The sequence below is a fragment of the Silurus aristotelis genome, assembly GCF_946808225.1.
Source record: "Silurus aristotelis genome assembly, chromosome: 5".
Taxonomy (NCBI): domain Eukaryota; kingdom Metazoa; phylum Chordata; class Actinopteri; order Siluriformes; family Siluridae; genus Silurus; species Silurus aristotelis.
In genome coordinates, this window is record NC_139578.1 from 34,937,797 (window position 1) to 34,957,390 (window position 19,594).

The 19,594-nt window shown below is 48.3% G+C and overlaps 1 protein-coding gene and 1 long non-coding RNA gene across 2 annotated transcripts in view; both read right to left on the reverse strand.

Annotated features, from left to right (window-relative positions):
* LOC310725879 (uncharacterized protein) overlaps positions 1-19,594 on the reverse strand; it is a 75,970-nt gene that overhangs the window by 10,991 nt on the left and 45,385 nt on the right. Inside the window, exon 4 of the mRNA XM_083540990.1 lies at positions 16,798-17,091. Within this exon, the coding sequence (XP_083397116.1) occupies positions 16,798-17,091 (294 nt within the window). The remainder of the gene's footprint in view (positions 1-16,797; positions 17,092-19,594) is intronic.
* On the reverse strand, positions 17,274-18,722 carry LOC310725939. Its single transcript, XR_014533575.1, has 3 exons — positions 18,575-18,722; positions 17,492-17,591; positions 17,274-17,382 (listed from the first exon to the last, which is right to left on the reverse strand). It is a non-coding gene; the product is annotated as an uncharacterized lncRNA (long non-coding RNA).

Consider the following 19,594-nt stretch of genomic DNA (forward strand, 5'->3'; position numbering starts at 1 on the left):
GCCGGAACATGAGGTTGAGGTTGGCACTGTTGAAATCTCCAACCACAATGAGCACAGCGTCCCGATGCTGTGTTTGGTGTTGCGTTAGTGTCTCGTGTAAGTCCCATACCGCAGTGTCCGTGTCCGCTTGAGGTGGAATATAAATGGCACTGACTGTGACCGAGCTAAAATCCCGAGGTAGATAAAAGGGCCGACATTTGATGGTCAGTAGTTCCAGGTTTGGTGTACAGGAGAGTGAAAGAGAAACAATGCTCATGCTGTCGCACCAGTGGTTGTTCACCATCAGACACACTCCATCTCCTCTTGACTTCCCCGACTTCAGTGTTCTGTCCATGCGGTAAACCGAGAAAAACTCGGCCGGCTGGATGGCGTGGTCCGGTACCGCTGGGTTCAGCCATGTCTTGGTGAAGCAGAGAAGGTTGCAATCCCGAATGCCCCTCTGGAAATTGACCCTTGCCCTGAGGTCGTGGAGCTTGTTCTCCAGTGACTGGATGTTGGCTAACAGGATACTAGGTAAGGGAGCGCGGTGTGCGCGTGCCCTCAGCCTGTTCCTGACGCCGGCTCGTTTCCCTTGCGGACGCCGGTACGGGTCGCGTCCTTTGTTGTCCCTCAGGATCTCTCTCGGCCAGCATGGGTCTGGCCTTAAAAACGGCGAAAGGTGAGTGGATTGTACATCAATAGATATAACAGTGTCTCTGTCATATCTAACGATGTCCATCTTGTGTAGATGGAACTGTAACTAATTAAATAAATGTATAAAATTAACAGAAAAAGGGAAAACGTAGCCGGAGCAGTTGTGACGGCAGCTGACCTCACCGGTGCCATCTTGTATATCTTAAGTCCTACATGTGCTGCATCCATGTACATTTTACCTCTCTGTCGTTTAAATGTTTACTGTCTCTTTAGGACTTCATCTGCTCTATTTTTTTTCTACCTGCTGTAATGCCAACCAGATACCCATCAGCTCCCCTGTAAATACAGATATGTGAACAGACAGTCTATTCTGTACCTTGATTCACATCTTTGGTACTAAGAATACATCCGCAGTTGCCCATACTGAAGATCCTTAGACCTATCTGTGTAGATCTCCACATTATAGTCCTGATTCAGATGAGTACAAAATACTTCACATAAGCCCATCCCCTCTCTATTTTTTTAAGTGGCTATTTAATATCTCGGGTCCAAACTAGGCTGCCAAAGTGGTCTGACTGGCAACATAAATGTTAGACTTAATTCCTTTCCCCTCCAATCCCTTCTATTTTCCAACAGCTTCACATACCCCTTCGAATTTTTAACCCCTCCATGCTCCCAGCATGCCTGCATTACTACTCTTGTGGGGTGGGATGTGCCCAGGTTTGCCTATTTTTTGGTTGCCTATGGTTGTTCCTTAAATGTAATGGTATCTCACCATCTCTACATGCAACATTACTGGAGGTGAAGTCTGACAACCCACTACATATTCTATGGGCTTGGGTTTGTATGACTTCCAATTTATCCACTGTAGTTTTTCCGTCTGTATATGCGATACACTTATCACCTTTAACAGACTTAATCAGTACAACATCAATCTACCTCAGTGATTGCCTGCAATCCTATATGGAAGCTCCTGCTTAATAAATGTAGCACTCCTCCCCATCATCTTCACTTCTATCTCAACAAACAGCCACATATACCTTTATCTTTATATCTTGGTTCCAGTCGTTAGTGACTCTCAAAGGGGTTGTGACCAGGGCTCGAACCAGGGTCATCAGAGGGAGAGGCTAGCTCTCTAGAGATCTGCCACAGGCGGATTCTCATGCAGAGAGAGGACAAACCTGGAAGTGCAAATGGAATATATAATGATAAAACGGAGAGAACACCATTAAAAGCACAAGACAGCAATCCCGGTATATAACAAAGATCCGAAATATCTGGTTGCAGACCAGCTCTGCCATCTCTTTGGCCTAAGGCAGCTTGGATAGAGCACTGAGGCAGCAAGCTTTAGAGAACCTATCCACGATAACCAGATCACAGTACCCCCCTGAGACCAGGGAAGTCCAGTAACAGAGTCCAAAGATACGTATATGGGACCAGAGCCTATAAGGAATGAGTAATAGGTGGAGCCACCCCTGGGCCCTTGAGCAAGGCCCTTAACCCTCTATGCTCCGGGGGTCCCTTACGAGGAAAATATCAAGGTCCGTGACGACGGAGTGACGTGGGGCCGCCTTCCCGTGGGCTCACCACCTGCAGGAGGGACCGTAAGGGACGGTGCTGTGAGGATTGGGCAGCAGTCGAAGGCGGGGGCCTGCTTAGACTGCTGCCCCCGCGACCCGAATTACGGATAAGCGGGAGAAAATGAATGAATGAATGAATGAATGACCCCTGGGTCATTTGATGAGACGATTTGGATTGAGAGGAGTTGACACAGGCAGCAACAAAGCCTTAACGTCCTTCCAGATGGAAGGCCACGAAAATTATCTTTCTATAAACTTGAGGGTACAGACCACCCCCAGGTGACAGGTCTTCTGTCTCTGAAAGAGCCGATTCACATTCTCTAATGGGAGAAGCTGGAAGAAGAAGAAGAAGAAGGAGGTGCTACATCTTTACCACACTGACCATAATTATAATTTCCTCCACATCATCTTGTTTCCTTGCACATTGCTGCTACCTGTCAGGACCTTCTGGTTTCGCAGGATGCACTCCAGGGTTGGCGGCCATATTGACATTTTTCCTGTGCCACCCAGGATTTAAGGACAAGTTAGACATTTACTCGCACCCAGATTATCTCAATGGTGCGCTAAATTCCTGACCTTTTTTTTTCCACCCTTCATGTTCTGCTTCCTGTTCCATATTTCTGTTCCTGATCCTGTTCCTGATCCCTGTTCTGCTCCATGTTCTGCTCTGCCTCTATAGTTACTGGTTTGGACTCTGGACTGTTCCTGGTATGTGTTTTGGATGTGCCTATATTGGTAAGTTTGCAGTGTCAGATAAATTGACTGTTTTTGTATTCTGCTGTTGGTTCTCCCTGCATTGCCCTGTCTGCTGGCTCTCAGATTTAGGACTGGTTATTGGACTGTGTTTTTGCCTTTGCCCCCATTGTTTTGCCTGTCGGATATTTTTGAACTGTTTTCTTTACCTGTTTCTTTTATTTATGTTTTATGTTTTCACCATGCTCTTGTTGCATCCTGCAATTGGATTCTTCAAGTCACAACCCTGACAGTATTTTCTGACCTTGAATCGTGTCCCCACAAAATAATCTGGCTAAAACATGGACCCAGTGGAAGCACCAAAGCGTCGGACTTGCCCCACCCTAAAGTCAAGGACACAACAGAGGGTATGTCTTGCCCAATCTATGGTGTGCCAATTGGTCTTGGATAACCTCTTGAGACGGCTGTCCCTCCGTCACCTAAGGCCTGCTGGGGGGTCTTCCAAAACTCAGCATTCCTGCTTGGCTAGTGGTATTGCCCAGCTCTCCCAACCCACAGAGATAACTGCTCAAACTTCAACAATTGACTTTAATACCTTTTATGGTACATGTACAATATATTGCTAAACGTATTGGGTCGCCTGCCCTTTACTGCTATATTGGGTTCTTTTCCAAACTGTTACCACAAAACTGGAGGCACTCAATTGTGTAGGATGTCACAAAGTGAGCTCCTTGAAGATCTGGGTTACATGCTTTGGAGAAGAAGATCTTGAGTGGCCTACTATAAACGTCTGATCTCATCCCTACTGAACACCTTTGGGATGAATTGAAATGCTACACCCCAGGCCTCCTCACCTATATCAGTCTCTGCCTTTCATAATACCCTGCTGGCTGATGAACACAAATATCCATATGCACACTCCAAAATCTAATTGAACAGCTTCACAGAAGAGTGGAGGAAATTATAAGAGCAAATTGTGACTAAATGTGTAATGCAATGCTGAAAAATCACATACAGCGATTGCAGAAATTCCTGGCAGAGTGCTTAGGAAATGTGCAGAACAGCTAGCGGTTGTCTTCACCGACATCTTCAACATCTTCCTGAGCAGCACCATTGTTCCTACCTGCCTCAAGACGACGGCCATCGTTCCCGTGCCGAAGAAGTCTACTGTCTCCTGCCTCAATGACTATCGTTCTGTTGCGCTCACACCCATCGTGATGAAGTGCTTCGAGAGGCTCGTCATAAGGCACATCAAGACCCAGCTTCCACCCTCCCTGGACCCCATGCAGTTCACGTATCTTCCAAATCGCTCAATGGACGATGCCATCTCCACGACCCTTCATCTGGCCCTCACCCACCTGGACAACAAGGACTTATATGTAGGAATGCTGTTAATAGACTTCAGCTCAGCATTCAACACAATCATCCCTCAGCACCTGATTGAGAAGCTGAGCCTACTGAGCCTGAACACCTCTCTCTGTAACTGGATCCTGGACTTCCTGACTGGGAGACCTCAGTCAGTCTGGATCGGAAACAGCATCTCCAGCACCACCACACTGAGCACTGGGGCACCTCAGGGCTGTCTGCTCAGTCCACTGCTGTTCACTCTGCTGACCTATGACTGTGTAGCAATGCACAGCTCGAATCACATCATCAAGTTCGCCAATGACAAGATCATGGTGGTCTCATCAGCAAGAATGTTGTTGATTTCAGGAGAGCACAGAGCAACCATTCTCCAGTAATCATCGATGGATCCTCTGTGGAGATCGTCAAGAGCACCAAATTCCAGCAAAATGCTGTGGTACAAAATCAGTGAGTAGTCTTTCTGCCTTTGATACAGTCTCATCTTGGTGGTACCAGAGCCAGATGTTAGCCTCAGACTGTGTAATGATTTGCGAAAGCTTAGCAAGTTCTTGGATTTCAATAGCTATGGACCGATGCCTGGTGGAGCACCTGAGGAGAGCAAGGTTCATTCCCACAATAAACTTAACATAAGGGTACTGGCAGGTAGCTCTGACCCCTGAGTCCAAATCCATGTTCAGCACAGCCAGCACTCACTGGCAGTATAGGCTTTATTCTACTGTTCAGCCTCCACAGAGCACCAGCCACATTCCAACATTTAAATGAATTGCTCTGCCACATAATCAGTTCCTCCTTCTCAGATCTTACAAAGAAGGGACAGCCCAAATGAGTCAGTTAGATAGAGCTAATGGAGCAGCCATTCCAGTTCCTAAAAAATTACATACCAGCATGCTGGTGCCGAGGAACTCTGCCTTTACCCAACCTTTTCTTCTGTACACCGATGCTTCAGAAACCATGCTGGGAGAGGAAAAGTCTCAAAGAGAAAGAACACACAGTACTGTACCATAGCAGAAAACTGACACCAGCAGAACAAAAGTATGTCACTATGAAACAAGAAACCCTGGGGACTCATTTATAAATGTGGCATATGCAAAAGAAAGGTACTGGAAACATGCATACACCACTTCCCACACAAAGGTCCCTATCTATATAACAAAAACTAGTAAACTATAAAAAATTATGTACGCACATTGTGAACAGAAGGGGAAAAAGGGACAACAGATGGAGAGGTGGTGAACTGAAGACAGATTGTAGAAAGTAAATGTGAGAAGAAGTATCATATGTATTGATGTCTCTCACACATTTAATTTCCCTCTTATGATAGATCCATGTTATCATGACCATCATGTTATCAAACCAACAGTGTTAGGGTTAGGGTTAGGGTTGGGACGTACAAAAGTTCTTTGAGTCTCTAGTAATGAATAAATCGACACTGGTACGCAAGATTACAAACTTAATATAAATATAACCCTTGATTTCTACAAACTTGGAAAGTGCTCATTTAAGTATTTCAAGAAGATGAAGGTCTTCAGTCGTCGCTTGAAGATAGTCAGGGACTCTGCTGTACGGACATATAGGGGATGTTCATTCCACCGCCTCGGTGCCAGAACAGAGAAGAGCCTTGAAGTGTACTTACCTCTCATTCTGAGAGAAGGTGGTACCAGTCGAGCAGTGCTGAAGGATCTCAGACAGCATGGTGCAGTGCGAGATGTGATGAGGTCACTGAGGTAAGATGGTGCTGGTCCATTTTTGGCCTTGTAGGTGAACATCAGTGTTTTGAATCTGATACGTGCAGCTACTGGAAGTCAGTGAAGGAAGCGCAGCAGTGGGGTGGTGTGGGAGAACTTGGGCTGATTGAACACAAGTCGTGCAGCTGCGTTTTGGATAATTTGCAGTGGACAAGCACCTGGACAGCCTGTGTGGACAGAAATGGTCAAATCCTTCAGATGTTGTAGAGAAAAAATCGTCAAGAACGAGCCACATTAGCGACATGTGTGAAGAAGGACAGTTCATTGTCCATAGTTACCCCAAGGTTATGAGCAGTGGCTGAAGGAGAGAGTCATAAAGTGTTATTTGGAGATCTTGACCTGGAGATGAATCACATGGGATGACCAGCAGTTCTGTTTTGCTGGGGTTGAGTTTTAGATTCAACCACAGCAAAACTTCCTGTCTCCATAGCCCCCTGTCCTCTACAGAATTAGGGTTAGGGGTCTGCCTCTTTCAACCAAATTACCTGCATGTCCTCCTTCACCACATCTATAAACCTCCACCTTGGTCTAATCCTATAGGTCTGATATCTTAAGTTTGTAATCTTAAACTCATCATCGGAAATATCCTGAATGACGCAGTGCATCCAGCAGTTTGAGATTGTTTCCTTCTTCACATCATTCCAGGCTGATCTTTAATATAAGACGCACCCTGGGTGAGCAGTACGGAACACTATCTATAAGATGCTTCTTATATACGCAAAAATACGGTAGTGTGATGGTGAAGTGGCATCGATAACTAACATTTTCAAAAGCCGGCGATTGGTCATGGGGATCGAGATAACCGACGTTAAGTGGTAAATTTGCCCCCACTTGTGCTCGAGATATTAGGGTTCGGCAACATAAAAGAATCGACATAACCGATGAGAAAATGCTAAGACAAAGAGAGAATTTGACGGTTCCACTTCAAAAACGTCGACTTAATAGGGTTTGGCGAGTTAACCGAGGTCCAGATAAGTGGGTTCGACTGTAATGTAATTCTATTAATTCTAATCCTATAGGTCTGATATCTTAAATTTGTAATCTAGCGTATCAGTGTAGATTTTTACAATATGTGTGTCTGTGTGTGGGTATGTGTGTCTATATCTGTTAGATTACATTACATTACATTAGATTGAACTGTCATTGTGCAAGATACATGTACAGAGCCAATGAAATGCATTTAGCATCTTACCAGAAGTGCACAAGTGGCTGATTTACAATAAATAACAGATAAATAAATAGTGCATGATGTTCATATATACAGGGATGACGGTGATTTATGTTCAGAAGGAGTCGTAGTTAATAATATATGGTATATATAGTAATATACAATATACTATGCAAAGATTATGCATGGATAAACATGTCAGAAGATAATATACTCAAATAACATGATATAGTTATGTACAAGTATGAATGTACAGTATGTATGATACACTATATATAGTATAAATATGGGTATAATGTACAGTGCAAATGTGAATTAAGGATGGTGTGAAAAGAAATATGTAGTGGAAAGAAATGTGTAGTGAATTAGCAGTGCAAATACACAGAAAGTGACAATGCAGTATTGAACAGCATACAGCCATAGTAACAGCCACAGGAAAAAAGCTTTTCACTGTACTGCATTTATGGAAGAACTCCTGACTCCTTCTTGCTACCCAAGAAGCCCCTAGGTAGTACATCGGCGATTGTGGGTAAGGCTTCTGCCTCGGTAGGTTAAGCTATTGCATCCCTGCACACTATAATGGTCCTATAGGCATATCAGTCTGACCTGCTGCATGAGCTGAATGTGTAAGGTGCCTTGGGCAGCCAGCTTCAAGAGCTCTTAAAGCCACTAAAGAGACCGCTAGGGCCATTGGCTGGTCCATGGCCACCCTCGTCTTGACAGAAAGCCACCGTTGGCTCACTCTTTTAGAAATTATCAATAATTTAACATGTAGCTGGCAGTAGCTTCCTCTCCGGATACAAAACTAGTGCTTTTACCATATTTAGCACAACTTTTCAAAATACATGGACACCAGAGACAGGTGTGTTCATGTATACGACCACCAGTTAACAACTAATCTGCATGATGATGTCGATGCATGATGATAAATCAATAACCTTCAAGACCCCGGCTTGCTGCAACTTCGGCCACAAAGACCTGGCCCCCAGCCCTCGGCGTCGCCTGATGCCGGGGGCCGGAAGAGTGGGACGTCGAAATCGCTGCTGGAGGAAGCAAAAGCGTAGCAAGTGTGCGGGTGTCTGTGCTAGGCTAAAGGCTAAAGGCTCTCTCATCCATTCTACTTTCAAACGTCTGCTTCCTGGACAATAAATTGGATTACATTTGACTCCAGCACACCACAAGGCGAGAGTTCAGAGACTGTAGCCCCCCCCCATGCTAATGCTAAGGAGGCACTTTGTTAAGTCTATGATGCTATAAGCAACCTGCAGAATGCTCACCCCAACGGATTGTTTATTATTGCTAGAGATTTCAACCAAACAAATCTCAAGACTGTGCTTCCTAAACTACATCAGGATATGGACTTTGCAATGAGAGGAGGGAACACGCTGGATCTCGTTTACACAAAAACATCCGCAGCACACGACCCCAATCTCCGCTACTCAGACCACATCTCTGTTATGCTAATTCCAGCATACAGACTGATTCTGAAACAGGTGCACCTCTGCACTTCAGGACTGTTTTGAGTGCACTGACTGGGACATGTTTAGAGTGCACATCATCAGTGGCCAGCTACATCAGGAAGAGCGTTGATGATGTGACCATCTCCAAGACCATCACTACACACTCCAAAAGAAATTGAGCGTCGCGTCTCGCACTCCCCCAGTCAGGGTTCCTGCCTGGCGCTCTGCGGATGTAACCCTTGCACCCTGAGGGAAGGAGAGGCTGTGTCTCTATGCCACACTGCTTCACTTCATGTGTGTTTTATACTTCCTGGTTGTTACTTCACACTGCCGTGGCCCAAATCTAATTTTGACTAATTTTCACAATTCCCTCCCTCTGTCAAACCATCAAACAATTCCAAAACTAAAAACTGGTCGGTGTGATGAGGGTCTTCCCTCATCACATCCACAAACCTCTTCCTCTTTTCTTCCTTCCTGGAAGCTCCATCCTCAGCATTCTCCAACCAATATACCCCATTGTCAGGCGTAAGTGAGCGAGGCGGAAGCCGGGGCACAGCAAACAGACTTTAATGCACACCGAACAAAAAGCAAACATGGAAAACATAGAACACCCTCAGAGTCCAAACAAAACGATAACGGACAACGGAGCGGTGTGAGTGAGGCGTTTATATAGCGGTGAGGGTGATGAGGAACAGGTGTGTAGAATCAGTATGATGGCAAAGCGCTCCGGGCGGGCGGGGCGCGCACCGGAGAAGAAGCAGGGTGATCCCTGACACCACCCCCTCCCCCAGGGGCGGCACCAGACGCCCTGAACCGGCGGCGCGGCCTGCCCCTCGACCGAGGCGCCGGGCAGCGAGGATGAGCCGCGTGGAACTCCGCCAGCAACGCCGGGTCCAGAATGTCCTGCCGGGCCACCCAAGACCTTTCCTCCGGGCCAAATCCCTCCCAGTCCACCAGATACTCGAGGCGACCCCGGCGCCGTCTGGACTCCAGGATCTCTCTGACCACGTAGACCCCGGGCTGGTCCACGATCTCCGGCTGGTCGGGCGCTACGGGGCCACCTGGAGGGCGAGAGACAGAAGAGGCACACGGTTTCAACAGGGACACGTGGAATGTGGGATGGATACGATACCTCGGCGGCAGTGCGAGCCGGTAGGACACTGCGCTGATCTGGTCGGTGATCCGGAAGGGCCCTATGAACCGGGGGCTCAGTTTGCGACAGGGCAGCTTGAGTTTCAGGTCCTTGGTGGACAGCCACACCAGGTCCCCAGGACGGTAGCGGGGGGCGTCCAGCCGCCGTGCGTCAGCGTGTCGGCGGGTGTTGCGGATGGCTCGACGCAGCTGTGTGTGCGCTGACTCCCAGATTCGACTGCTCTCCCGGAACCAGTAGTCGACGGAGGGTACGCTGCTGGGCTCGTCCGACCAAGGGAACAGGGGTGGCTGAAACCCTAGCACGCACTGGAACGGGGTGAGCCCCGTGGAGTCCTGACGTAGCGAATTCTGGGCGTATTCGGCCCAGGGCAGGAACCTACTCCAGTCCTCTTGATCATGGCCGCAATAGGTTCTCAGGTAGCGACTCAACTCCTGGATCTTTCGCTTCGCCTGGCCGTTGGATTGGGGGTGGTATCCCGAAGTGAGGTTTACCGAGACGCCCAGGAGTCGGAAGAAAGCCCTCCAGACCCGAGACGCGAACTGTGGGCCCCGGTCCGACACGACCTCCTCCGGGAGACCGAAGTTCCGGAAGATGTGATGGAACAAAGCCTCCGCCGTCTCGAGTGCAGTGGGGAGCCCCTTCATGGGGATGAATCGGCAGGCCTTAGAGAAGCGATCTACCACCACCAGAATGCAGGTGTGGCCCTCTGACCGGGGGAGATCCGTCACGAAGTCAATCCCCAGGTGCGACCAGGGACGCTGAGGGACGGGGAGCGGCATCAGCTTTCCCACCGGCAGGTGGCGTGGGACCTTGGACATTGCGCAGGTCGGACATTACTCCACGAGGCGCCTTACCTCTCGGGTCAGGCCGGGCCACCAGTACTTGGTCTGGAGGATTTGGATGGTCTGCTTCTCCCCTGGATGGCCGGTGCCTGGTCCCTCGTGAACAGATCTAAAGAGACGGTGCCGGAACGCGGCAGGAACGAAGGTGCGTCCAGCTGGGCACCCGGCCGGAACCGCCGCCCGGCGAGCAGCGGAGGCGATCTCTTGGTCGACCTCCCAGACGATTGGCCCCAGGATGAGTGCGGGGGGGAGGATGGGCTCAGGCTCGCCAGGCTCGTCCGGCCCGTATATCCGGGAAAGGGCGTCGGCCTTGCCGTTCTGGGTCCCGGCTCGATAGGTGATCTGGAAGCGGAACCGTGTGAAGAACAACGCCCAGCGTGCCTGTCGGGGGTTTAGCCTCCGAGCCTCCCGTAGGTATTGGAGGTTTTTGTGGTCGGTAACCACCGTGAATGGGTGTTCGGCTCCCTCAAGCCAGTGTCTCCATTCCTCTAGGGCCAGCTTGATGCCCAGGAGCTCGCGGTTCCCGATATCGTAGTTCTGCTCGGTGGTGGATAGCTTGTGCGAAAAGAACGCGCACGGGTGGAGCTGGGGGGGAGATCCGGATCTTTGTGACAGGGTAGCCCCTACCCCGGTCGAGGAGGCATCCACTTCGACCACGAAAGGCTTCCGGGGATCGGGGTGACGCAGGACCGGGGCGCAACAGAAGCGGCAGCGAAGCTCGTCGAAGGCCTCCTGAGCCTCGTGGTTCCACCTCAAGGTGCGGGCCTTTCCCCTGAGGAGCGAGGTGAGTGGGGCAGTGATCCTGCTGTAGCCCTGGATGAACCGGCGATAGAAGTTGGCGAACCCTAGAAAGCGCTGGAGCTCCCTGATAGATTCCGGAACCGGCCACTCCTTCACCGCCCTTACCATTCGACTCTCCATCTGGATACCCTCCGCACTGATGATGTAGCCCAAGAAGTGGATGGTAGGGCGGTGGAACTCGCACTTCGAGAGGTTCAGGTAGAGATGCTGGGAACGAAGTACTTTAAGCACCGCTCGCACGTGCCGCCGGTGTTCCTCCAGATCCCGGGAATAGATCAGTATATCGTCGATGTAGACCATGACGAATCTCTGGAGGAAAGGCCGGAATACTTCGTTCATGAACCCCTGGAAGACGGCGGGAGAGATGGAGAGGCCGTATGGCATGACCCGGTACTCATAGTGGCCCGAGGGGGTGATGAAAGCTGTTTTCCACTCATCCCCCTTCCTGATGCGCACCAGGTTGTAGGCGCTCCGGAGGTCAAGCTTGGAGAACACCCGCGCCTCCCTTAAGTCCTCCAGAGCTGCGGGCACGAGTGGGAGGGGGTAAGGAAGAGGTGCGATCTGCGAGTTTAGCTGGCGGTAGTCGATGCAGGGCCGCAGACCTCCATCCTTCTTTCCCACGAAGAAAAAGCTTGAGGCAGCGGGGGAGGAAGAGTGCGTGATGAACCCCTGACGAAGCGCCTGTTGCACGTACTCCTCCATGGCTTGGCGCTCAGGAACGGACAGGGGATACACACGACCCTTGGGTAGCTTTGCCCCGGGCAGCAGGTCGATACAGCAGTCCCAAGGTCGGTGAGGAGGGAGACGGGTGGCGGCCTGCGCGCTGAACACATCACCATACGACCTATACTCTCTCGGGATCGCCACAGGGGTTGCGGTTGTGGCTTCCTCCACACGCGTGGCTCCGATCACGGCTCCAGGGGTTCGCGTGGGGAGATGTGAGAGGCAGTGTGCCTTACAGCGGGGACTCCACTCCAGGATGTCACAGGGGTCCCAAGAGCATCTAGGCCGGTGTTTCTGCAGCCAGGGCCTCCCCAGGATCACACTGACTGTGGATCTGTCCAAGACCAGGAACCGGATCGCCTCTCGATGGAACAGCCCCACTTGTAGAGTCACCTCCGGCGTGCAGTACTTCACCCACCCCTCACCCAGCGGCCTTCCCTGAATGGTTTGGATGGCTAGATCCTGGGAGCCCCGTTCTCGGCGGAGGCGTAGTCGGTCGAGGCAGGCCTGGGAGATGAAGTTCCCCGCTGAGCCGGAATCGACTAGGGCATGCACAGAGATGGAGAGAGTGGGGGTTATGAGAGACACTGCGAGTTTAGGGAGAGAGGAGATAACTCGACAGTACTCACCGCGGCACGAGCCGGGCGTGTGGGGCACTGCGAGATGGAATGCCCCGAGGTTCCGCAGTACAAGCAGCCTCCAGCTGCGAGCCGGCGATTCCTCTCCCTTCTGGACAGCCTTTGTGATCCTAGCTGCATCGGCTCGCCCTCCGGGGCAGCAGATGTACTTTGTGGAGAGCTCGGTGGGTGTGGAGTGAGATCCTCCACCGCGAGGCGCTGAGAGAGCCCGATCGATTTCTGGATGAAGCTCTCCAACCCCACCGAATCCTCATGAATGGCCATTGCCTGCCGTATCTCCGGTTTCAAACCCATCCGATACACTCCCAGTAGCGCTGACTCGTTCCAGCCACTAGATGCCGCCAGGGTGCGAAAACGGAGGCTGTAATCGGTGAAGCTTTCGTTTCCCTGACGTAACCTGAGCAGCTGGTCGGCTGTGGTGAAAGTCCCGGAGGCGGCGCAGAAGACTTCCAGGAAGTGTTCGGTGAACCGGGCGTATGAGTGCGTCACCGGGCCGGCCGCTTCCCACAGCGATTGTGCCCATGCCAGCGCTCTCCCGGAGAGGAGGGAGATGAAAAACGCCACCTTTGATCGCTCCGTAGGAAAAAGCTGTGGTTGCATCTCGATGTAGAGATTCACCTGTAACAGGAAGCCGCGGCATTCTGATGCCTTTCCGGAAAATGCAGCCGGAAGCGCCATGGGGCTGCTGGTGAGCGCGGAGGGGTTTGGCTGAGCCGCCGCGGATGGGAAGGCGGCTTGGAGCGCGGCAATGAGATCTTGTATCGGCGAAGACTCGGCGACTGCCTGATCCTCCATCGCGAGGTAAGCGCGGGGCAAAGATCTCGAGGTTCTCCTTCCTTTTCTCTCTTTCTTTCCTTCGGTCCGTTATTCTGTCAGGCGTAAGTGAGCGAGGCGGAAGCCGGGGCACAGCAAACAGACTTTAATGCACACCGAACAAAAAGCAAACATGGAAAACATAGAACACCCTCAGAGTCCAAACAAAACGATAACGGACAACGGAGCGGTGTGAGTGAGGCGTTTATATAGCGGTGAGGGTGATGAGGAACAGGTGTGTAGAATCAGTATGATGGCGAAGCGCTCCGGGCGGGCGGGGCGCGCACCGGAGAAGAAGCAGGGTGATCCCTGACACCCATGTCCCACCTCTGCACATGTCCAAGCATGTCCAAGCTATCACTATTCTCCACCCACTCCACCCTGCAACTGCACCACTCCACTGCCCTCCCTCTCATTCACACACATGTACTCTGTCTTACTCCTACTGACTTTCATTCCCCTTCTCTCCAGCGTGTACCTCCACCTCTCCAGGCTCTTCTCAACCTGCTCACTACTCTCACCACAAATCACAATATCATCTGCAAACATCATAGTCTATGGAGACTCCTGTCTGACCTCGTCTGTCAACCTGTCCATCACCACTGCAATCAGAAAAGGGCTCAGAGCCGATCCTTGATACAGTTCCACCTCCACCTTGAACCAGTCTGTCGTACCTACTGCACACTTCACTGCTGTCACACTGTCCTCATACATGTCCTGCACCACCCTCACCTACTTCTCTGACACACCAGACTTCCTCATACAATACCACAACTCCTCTCTCCACCCTGTCGTACGCTTTCTCTACATCAACAAATACACAATGCAACTCCATCTGACCTTCTCTATACTTCCCCATCAACATCCTCAAAGCAAATAAGGCATCTGTGGTGCTCTTTCTCGGCATGAAACCATACTGTTGCTCACAGATGGTTACCTCTTCTCTCAGCCTGGCTTCCACTACTATTTCCCATAACTTCATGGTGTGACTGATCAACTTAATTCCCCTGTAGTTACTGCAGGTCTGCACATCTCCCTTTTTCTTAAAGATCAGTACCAGCACACTCCTTCTCCATTCCTCAGGAATCTTCTCAACTTCCAAAATCCTGTTAAACAATCTTGTTAAAAACTCCACTGCCATCTCTCCTAAAAATCTCCATGCCTCTACTGGTATGTCATCTTGTCCTACTGACTTTCCACCCTTCATCTACTTAATTGCTGCTTTCACTTGCTTCTTACTAATCCCATCCACTTCCTGCTTCACATCTCCACACTATCCAACCTTCTCTCTCTCTCATTTTCCTCATTCATCAGCTGCTCAAAATACTCCCTCCATCTTCTCAACACACTCTCCTCACTAGTCAACACAATTCCATCTCCATCCTTTATTGCTCTAACTTGCAGCACATTCTTCCCAGCTCGGTTCCTCTGCCTGGCCAATCGCTACAAATCTTTTTCTCCTTCCTTAGTGTCCAACTTCTCCTACAGCTCCTTATATGCCTTTTCCTTGGCTTTCACCACATCCCTCTTTACCTGCTGCTGCATCTCCTTGTTCTCCTGCCTACTTTTCTCATCACTCTGTTGATCCCACTTCTGTTTTGCCAACCTCTTTCTCCTTCTGCTCTCCTGTACTTCCTCATTCCAACAACATGTCTCTTTATCTTGCTTTCTATTTCCAGATGTCACACCAAATACTTTTCTAGCTGTCTCCCTAATCACTTCTGCAGTAGATGCCAATCATGCAGCACCTCTTCACCACCACTGAGCTCCTGTCTGATCTCTTCCCTGAACCTCACACTACAGTCTTCCTCCTTCAGTTTCCACCATCTTATTTTTCTTTTAGTCCTCACTCCCCTCCTCTTCTTTTTCACCTCCAAAACCATCCTACAGACCACCATCTGATGCTGTCTAACTACACTGTCCCCTGCCAACACCTTACAGTCTCCAAACTCCTTCAGGTTGTATATCCTACATAGAACATAGTCCACCTGTGTGCACCTTCCTCCACTCTTATACGTCACCCTATGATCCTCCTTCTTCTTAAAATATGTGTTCACCACTGCCATTTCCATCCTTCTAGCAAAATCTACCACCATCTGCCCTTCCACATTCCTCTCCATAAGACCATACCTACCATCACCTCCTCATCACCTCTGTTCCCTTCACCTACATGCCCATTAAAGTCTGCCCCAATCACCAATCTTTTATTCCTACACCTTCTACCACTTCATCTAATTCACTCCAGAATCTTTCCTTCTCCTCCATCTCACAGCCAACTTGTGGAGCATAAACACTGATGACATTTATCATCATCCCTTCAACTTCCAGCTTCACGATCATCACTCTATCAGAAACTCTCTTCACCTCCACTACACTCTTACTGTACTCTTCCTTCAGAATTACCCCTACACCATTTCTCTTCCCATCCACACCATGATAGAACAGTTTAAACACCTCCAAAGTTCCTCCTCTCACTCTCTTTCCACTTGGTCTCCTGAACACACAACATCTCTACCTCTACCATAGTACCAACATTTAAAATGCTCTAAGAAGCAGTCTCTGGCAAAAGAATTTCTGAACGTATCTTATATGAAGGTGAAAATGTTGCTGTCAGTTTTAGACCCTCAGTTCTGGAGGATTAAAGTGTGATTTGATTAATTAAACAGCACAAGCAGGATAAATCACAAGTGCACAAGATTCCTATGAAGTTCACATGATCACATCCACCTTCACAAACTCTTCTGCTTCTCACAGGGTTTCATCCAAAACAGCAAACTGTGTAGAACAAAGAACACTGCTGCTGATCTTCTAGAAGCCTCTGATACTGCACCATAAACAACCCCAAATATCTGAAACCACCTCCATCTGTCTCAGAGCTGAACACAGATCATCTGCTACAGTCCTGTATGTCTTAGTTATCATGAGTGATAAAGAGGAAGACATTTCACTCACATTTCTATGGATTTCTGTTTCTATTGGATTGTTATTTCACACAGTTTCTGATTAGAACTGAATGATAAATGGTCATGTGACCTGATTTCATTCAAGTCATTATCAGATGCCAGAATCAGACTGTTTGCAGTGATCACACTTTCACACACAAAACTGTTCTCAATGTTTCCCAGAATTCACTTTATTCTGATAAATGTAGAAGTTTCTACACAAATCACTCTGAATACGTACCTCTCACTGATACTGAGTAAATATGAAGATCTTCTTTATACACTGAGTCCCGAACGATGTAATCTCCTCCATCAACTACATTTATTCCTCTCAGAGTAAGAAGTGTGTTAGTGAGTGATGTTCTCGGTGTGTATTTATCTGTACAGGTCAGTGATCTTCTTTCCACACTGCAGATCTGTTCACCATATACATCTACTGAACCTGTACTCCTATAGATCACCTCCACTCTCTCTGATACGTGTAACTCCAACTGCAGATCTTCACCAGGGTTTATGTGAAGTAATGATGTCATGGCTGAGGAGAAACATAACATTGTAAAAGTGTTATAACACATTAAAGCTGAATCAGTGAGAGTTTATAAGCTATAGAGCAAATAAAGTAAAGACACTTACTCTCGATTCTGAGACGAACATCATCAATGTCCACACCATCTCTCACACACACACACACGTGTACACGTTCCTCTACTGTAATCAGAGAATCAGATCTCCATTCAGGTACTGCAGCATGGAGTGACATTAAACGTATCAGATGCACTGCAGTAAGAATTTTCACACTTTGAGCTCCTGAACTCTGGAGTAAATCCTGAGAAAGTAAATGAAATGAATCCTGAAACAGGTTTAATGGAGGTTTGGAGACTGTAAGAGGAACGAGCTGAGCTCGGTGTGAGCAGGGAGACTGAAATCACACTCACCTGGGATAGAGATGAAGATGAAGATGAGGGTGAATGAAAGCAGGACATGGTGAGGAACCCTGCAGGACTCCATGTCTGAGACACAACAGCACCAGCAGCACTGCACAGGTGAGAACAGGGGAGTCATTAACAACACAATATCTCTCACACCAACACACACACACACACACACACACACACACACACACACACACACACACACACACACACACACAGCCCTATTTAACCACATCCAGAAACACAGGAACTTCAGAACCAACACCAGCATTTAGACTAGAGACAGAACACACACACACACACACACACACACACACACACACACACACACACACACACACACACACACACACACACACACACACAGCCCTATTTAACCACATCCAGAAACACAGGAACTTCAGAACCAACACCAGCATTTAGACCAGAGACAGAACACACACACACACACACACACACACACACACACGCACGCACACACACACACACACACACACACACACACACACACACACACACACACACACACACACACACACACAGCCCTATTTAACCACATCCAGAAACACTGGAACTTCAGAACCAACATCACCATTTAGACTAGAGACAGAACACACACACACACACACAGAGAGTTTTATTTGATTAAACTATACAGAGAATTTGTACTACACTACTGTTACTGATAATAATATAAAAGAATACAAAAAATATTTTTTCCTCCACAACAGAAGTAGAAGGAAAGAGGAAGTAAAAGCATGTGACGAGCAGTTAGGGGTTTTCAGTGTGTGTGATTTCTTCCTAAAACCAATAAAACTGTAAATAGTAATAAAAGAAGAAACTGTATTTCTGTACAAATAAAGAAAAAGAAAAAAATAGATATCTTACAGAATTCTTATAGACCTCTTACAATTCTTTTAAAGATCTCTTACAGAACTCTTACAGAACTGTTTCCTGTGGGGTTTTGTACAGAAACTCTTCATGGTAAGAAGATACAAAGTGCAGCTCGGTATGAAGAGATAAAGTGATGTGAGTTACAGGTGAAAATGTGCTGTAATGTGTGTATAGTATAAATCATGAACTCACCAAAGTGTGAAGATTAGAAACTCTGGTTGATCTTCTCCTCTCCATGATCTTTAACATCCAACTGTCTAGTTCTCCCTCTTCTCTTTTTTTTTCTACTGTACTTCTCCTTTTCCTTTAGCTTCCTTTTTTTCCCAATTGGTAGAGGTTTTAAGGTTTTAAAAAAAAAGAAAGAAAAATAGATTTAAAATTTAGATATGACAATTAGATATTAGATTTACCCACCTGGATAAAAACATGAGAATGCTGTTCATTGACTTTAGCTCTGTGTTCAATACACTCCTCCCCACTGTACTGATCACTAAGCTCAGTGAACTGGGTATCTGCACCTAAACTTGCAATTGGATTCTGGATTTTCTCACCAACAGACCTCAATCTTTTAGGTTGGGCAACCAGGTATCCTCAACCTTCATTCTGAACACTGGTGTCAGGGAGCACCCTGCTTCTTCTCCTCATCGTCGTACTAATTTCACACACCTGACTCAATTATCACACACATATAAACCCCTCACTTACCCACATCCCTTGTCCATTATTGATTGTATGCATGTGCTGCTCAACCCACATTCTCCCATGTGCTGCACAGCACTGCGCTTCTCCAAGGTTCACCCGTGGAGTATATACAGACTGCCTCTTTTCAGTTTGGGACTTAATGGGCCGCGTTCCAGAGCGCACCACTGGAATATTCACCTTCAAGGCGAGTGTTTGTGTTTGGCTCTGCCCTGTATAGCAATAAACTCTGTTTTGCTTTTACTTCAGCTTTCGCCTCCCATTCATCACATAAAAACTGGCATCCCAAAGTGCTGTGTTCTGAGCCCACTAGTCTACTCCCTGTTCAACCATGACTGTGCTCCTCTGCATAACTCCAACTTCAACATATTCATCCACCGTAGTCGTGATCAGCAACAACGGCGAATAGTCCTACAGAAAAGAGATTCGAAGTCTGACAGAGTGGTGTGCCACCAACAACCTGACCCTCAACACCATGAAGACTAAAAAGCTCATCGTGGACTTTCTGAAATC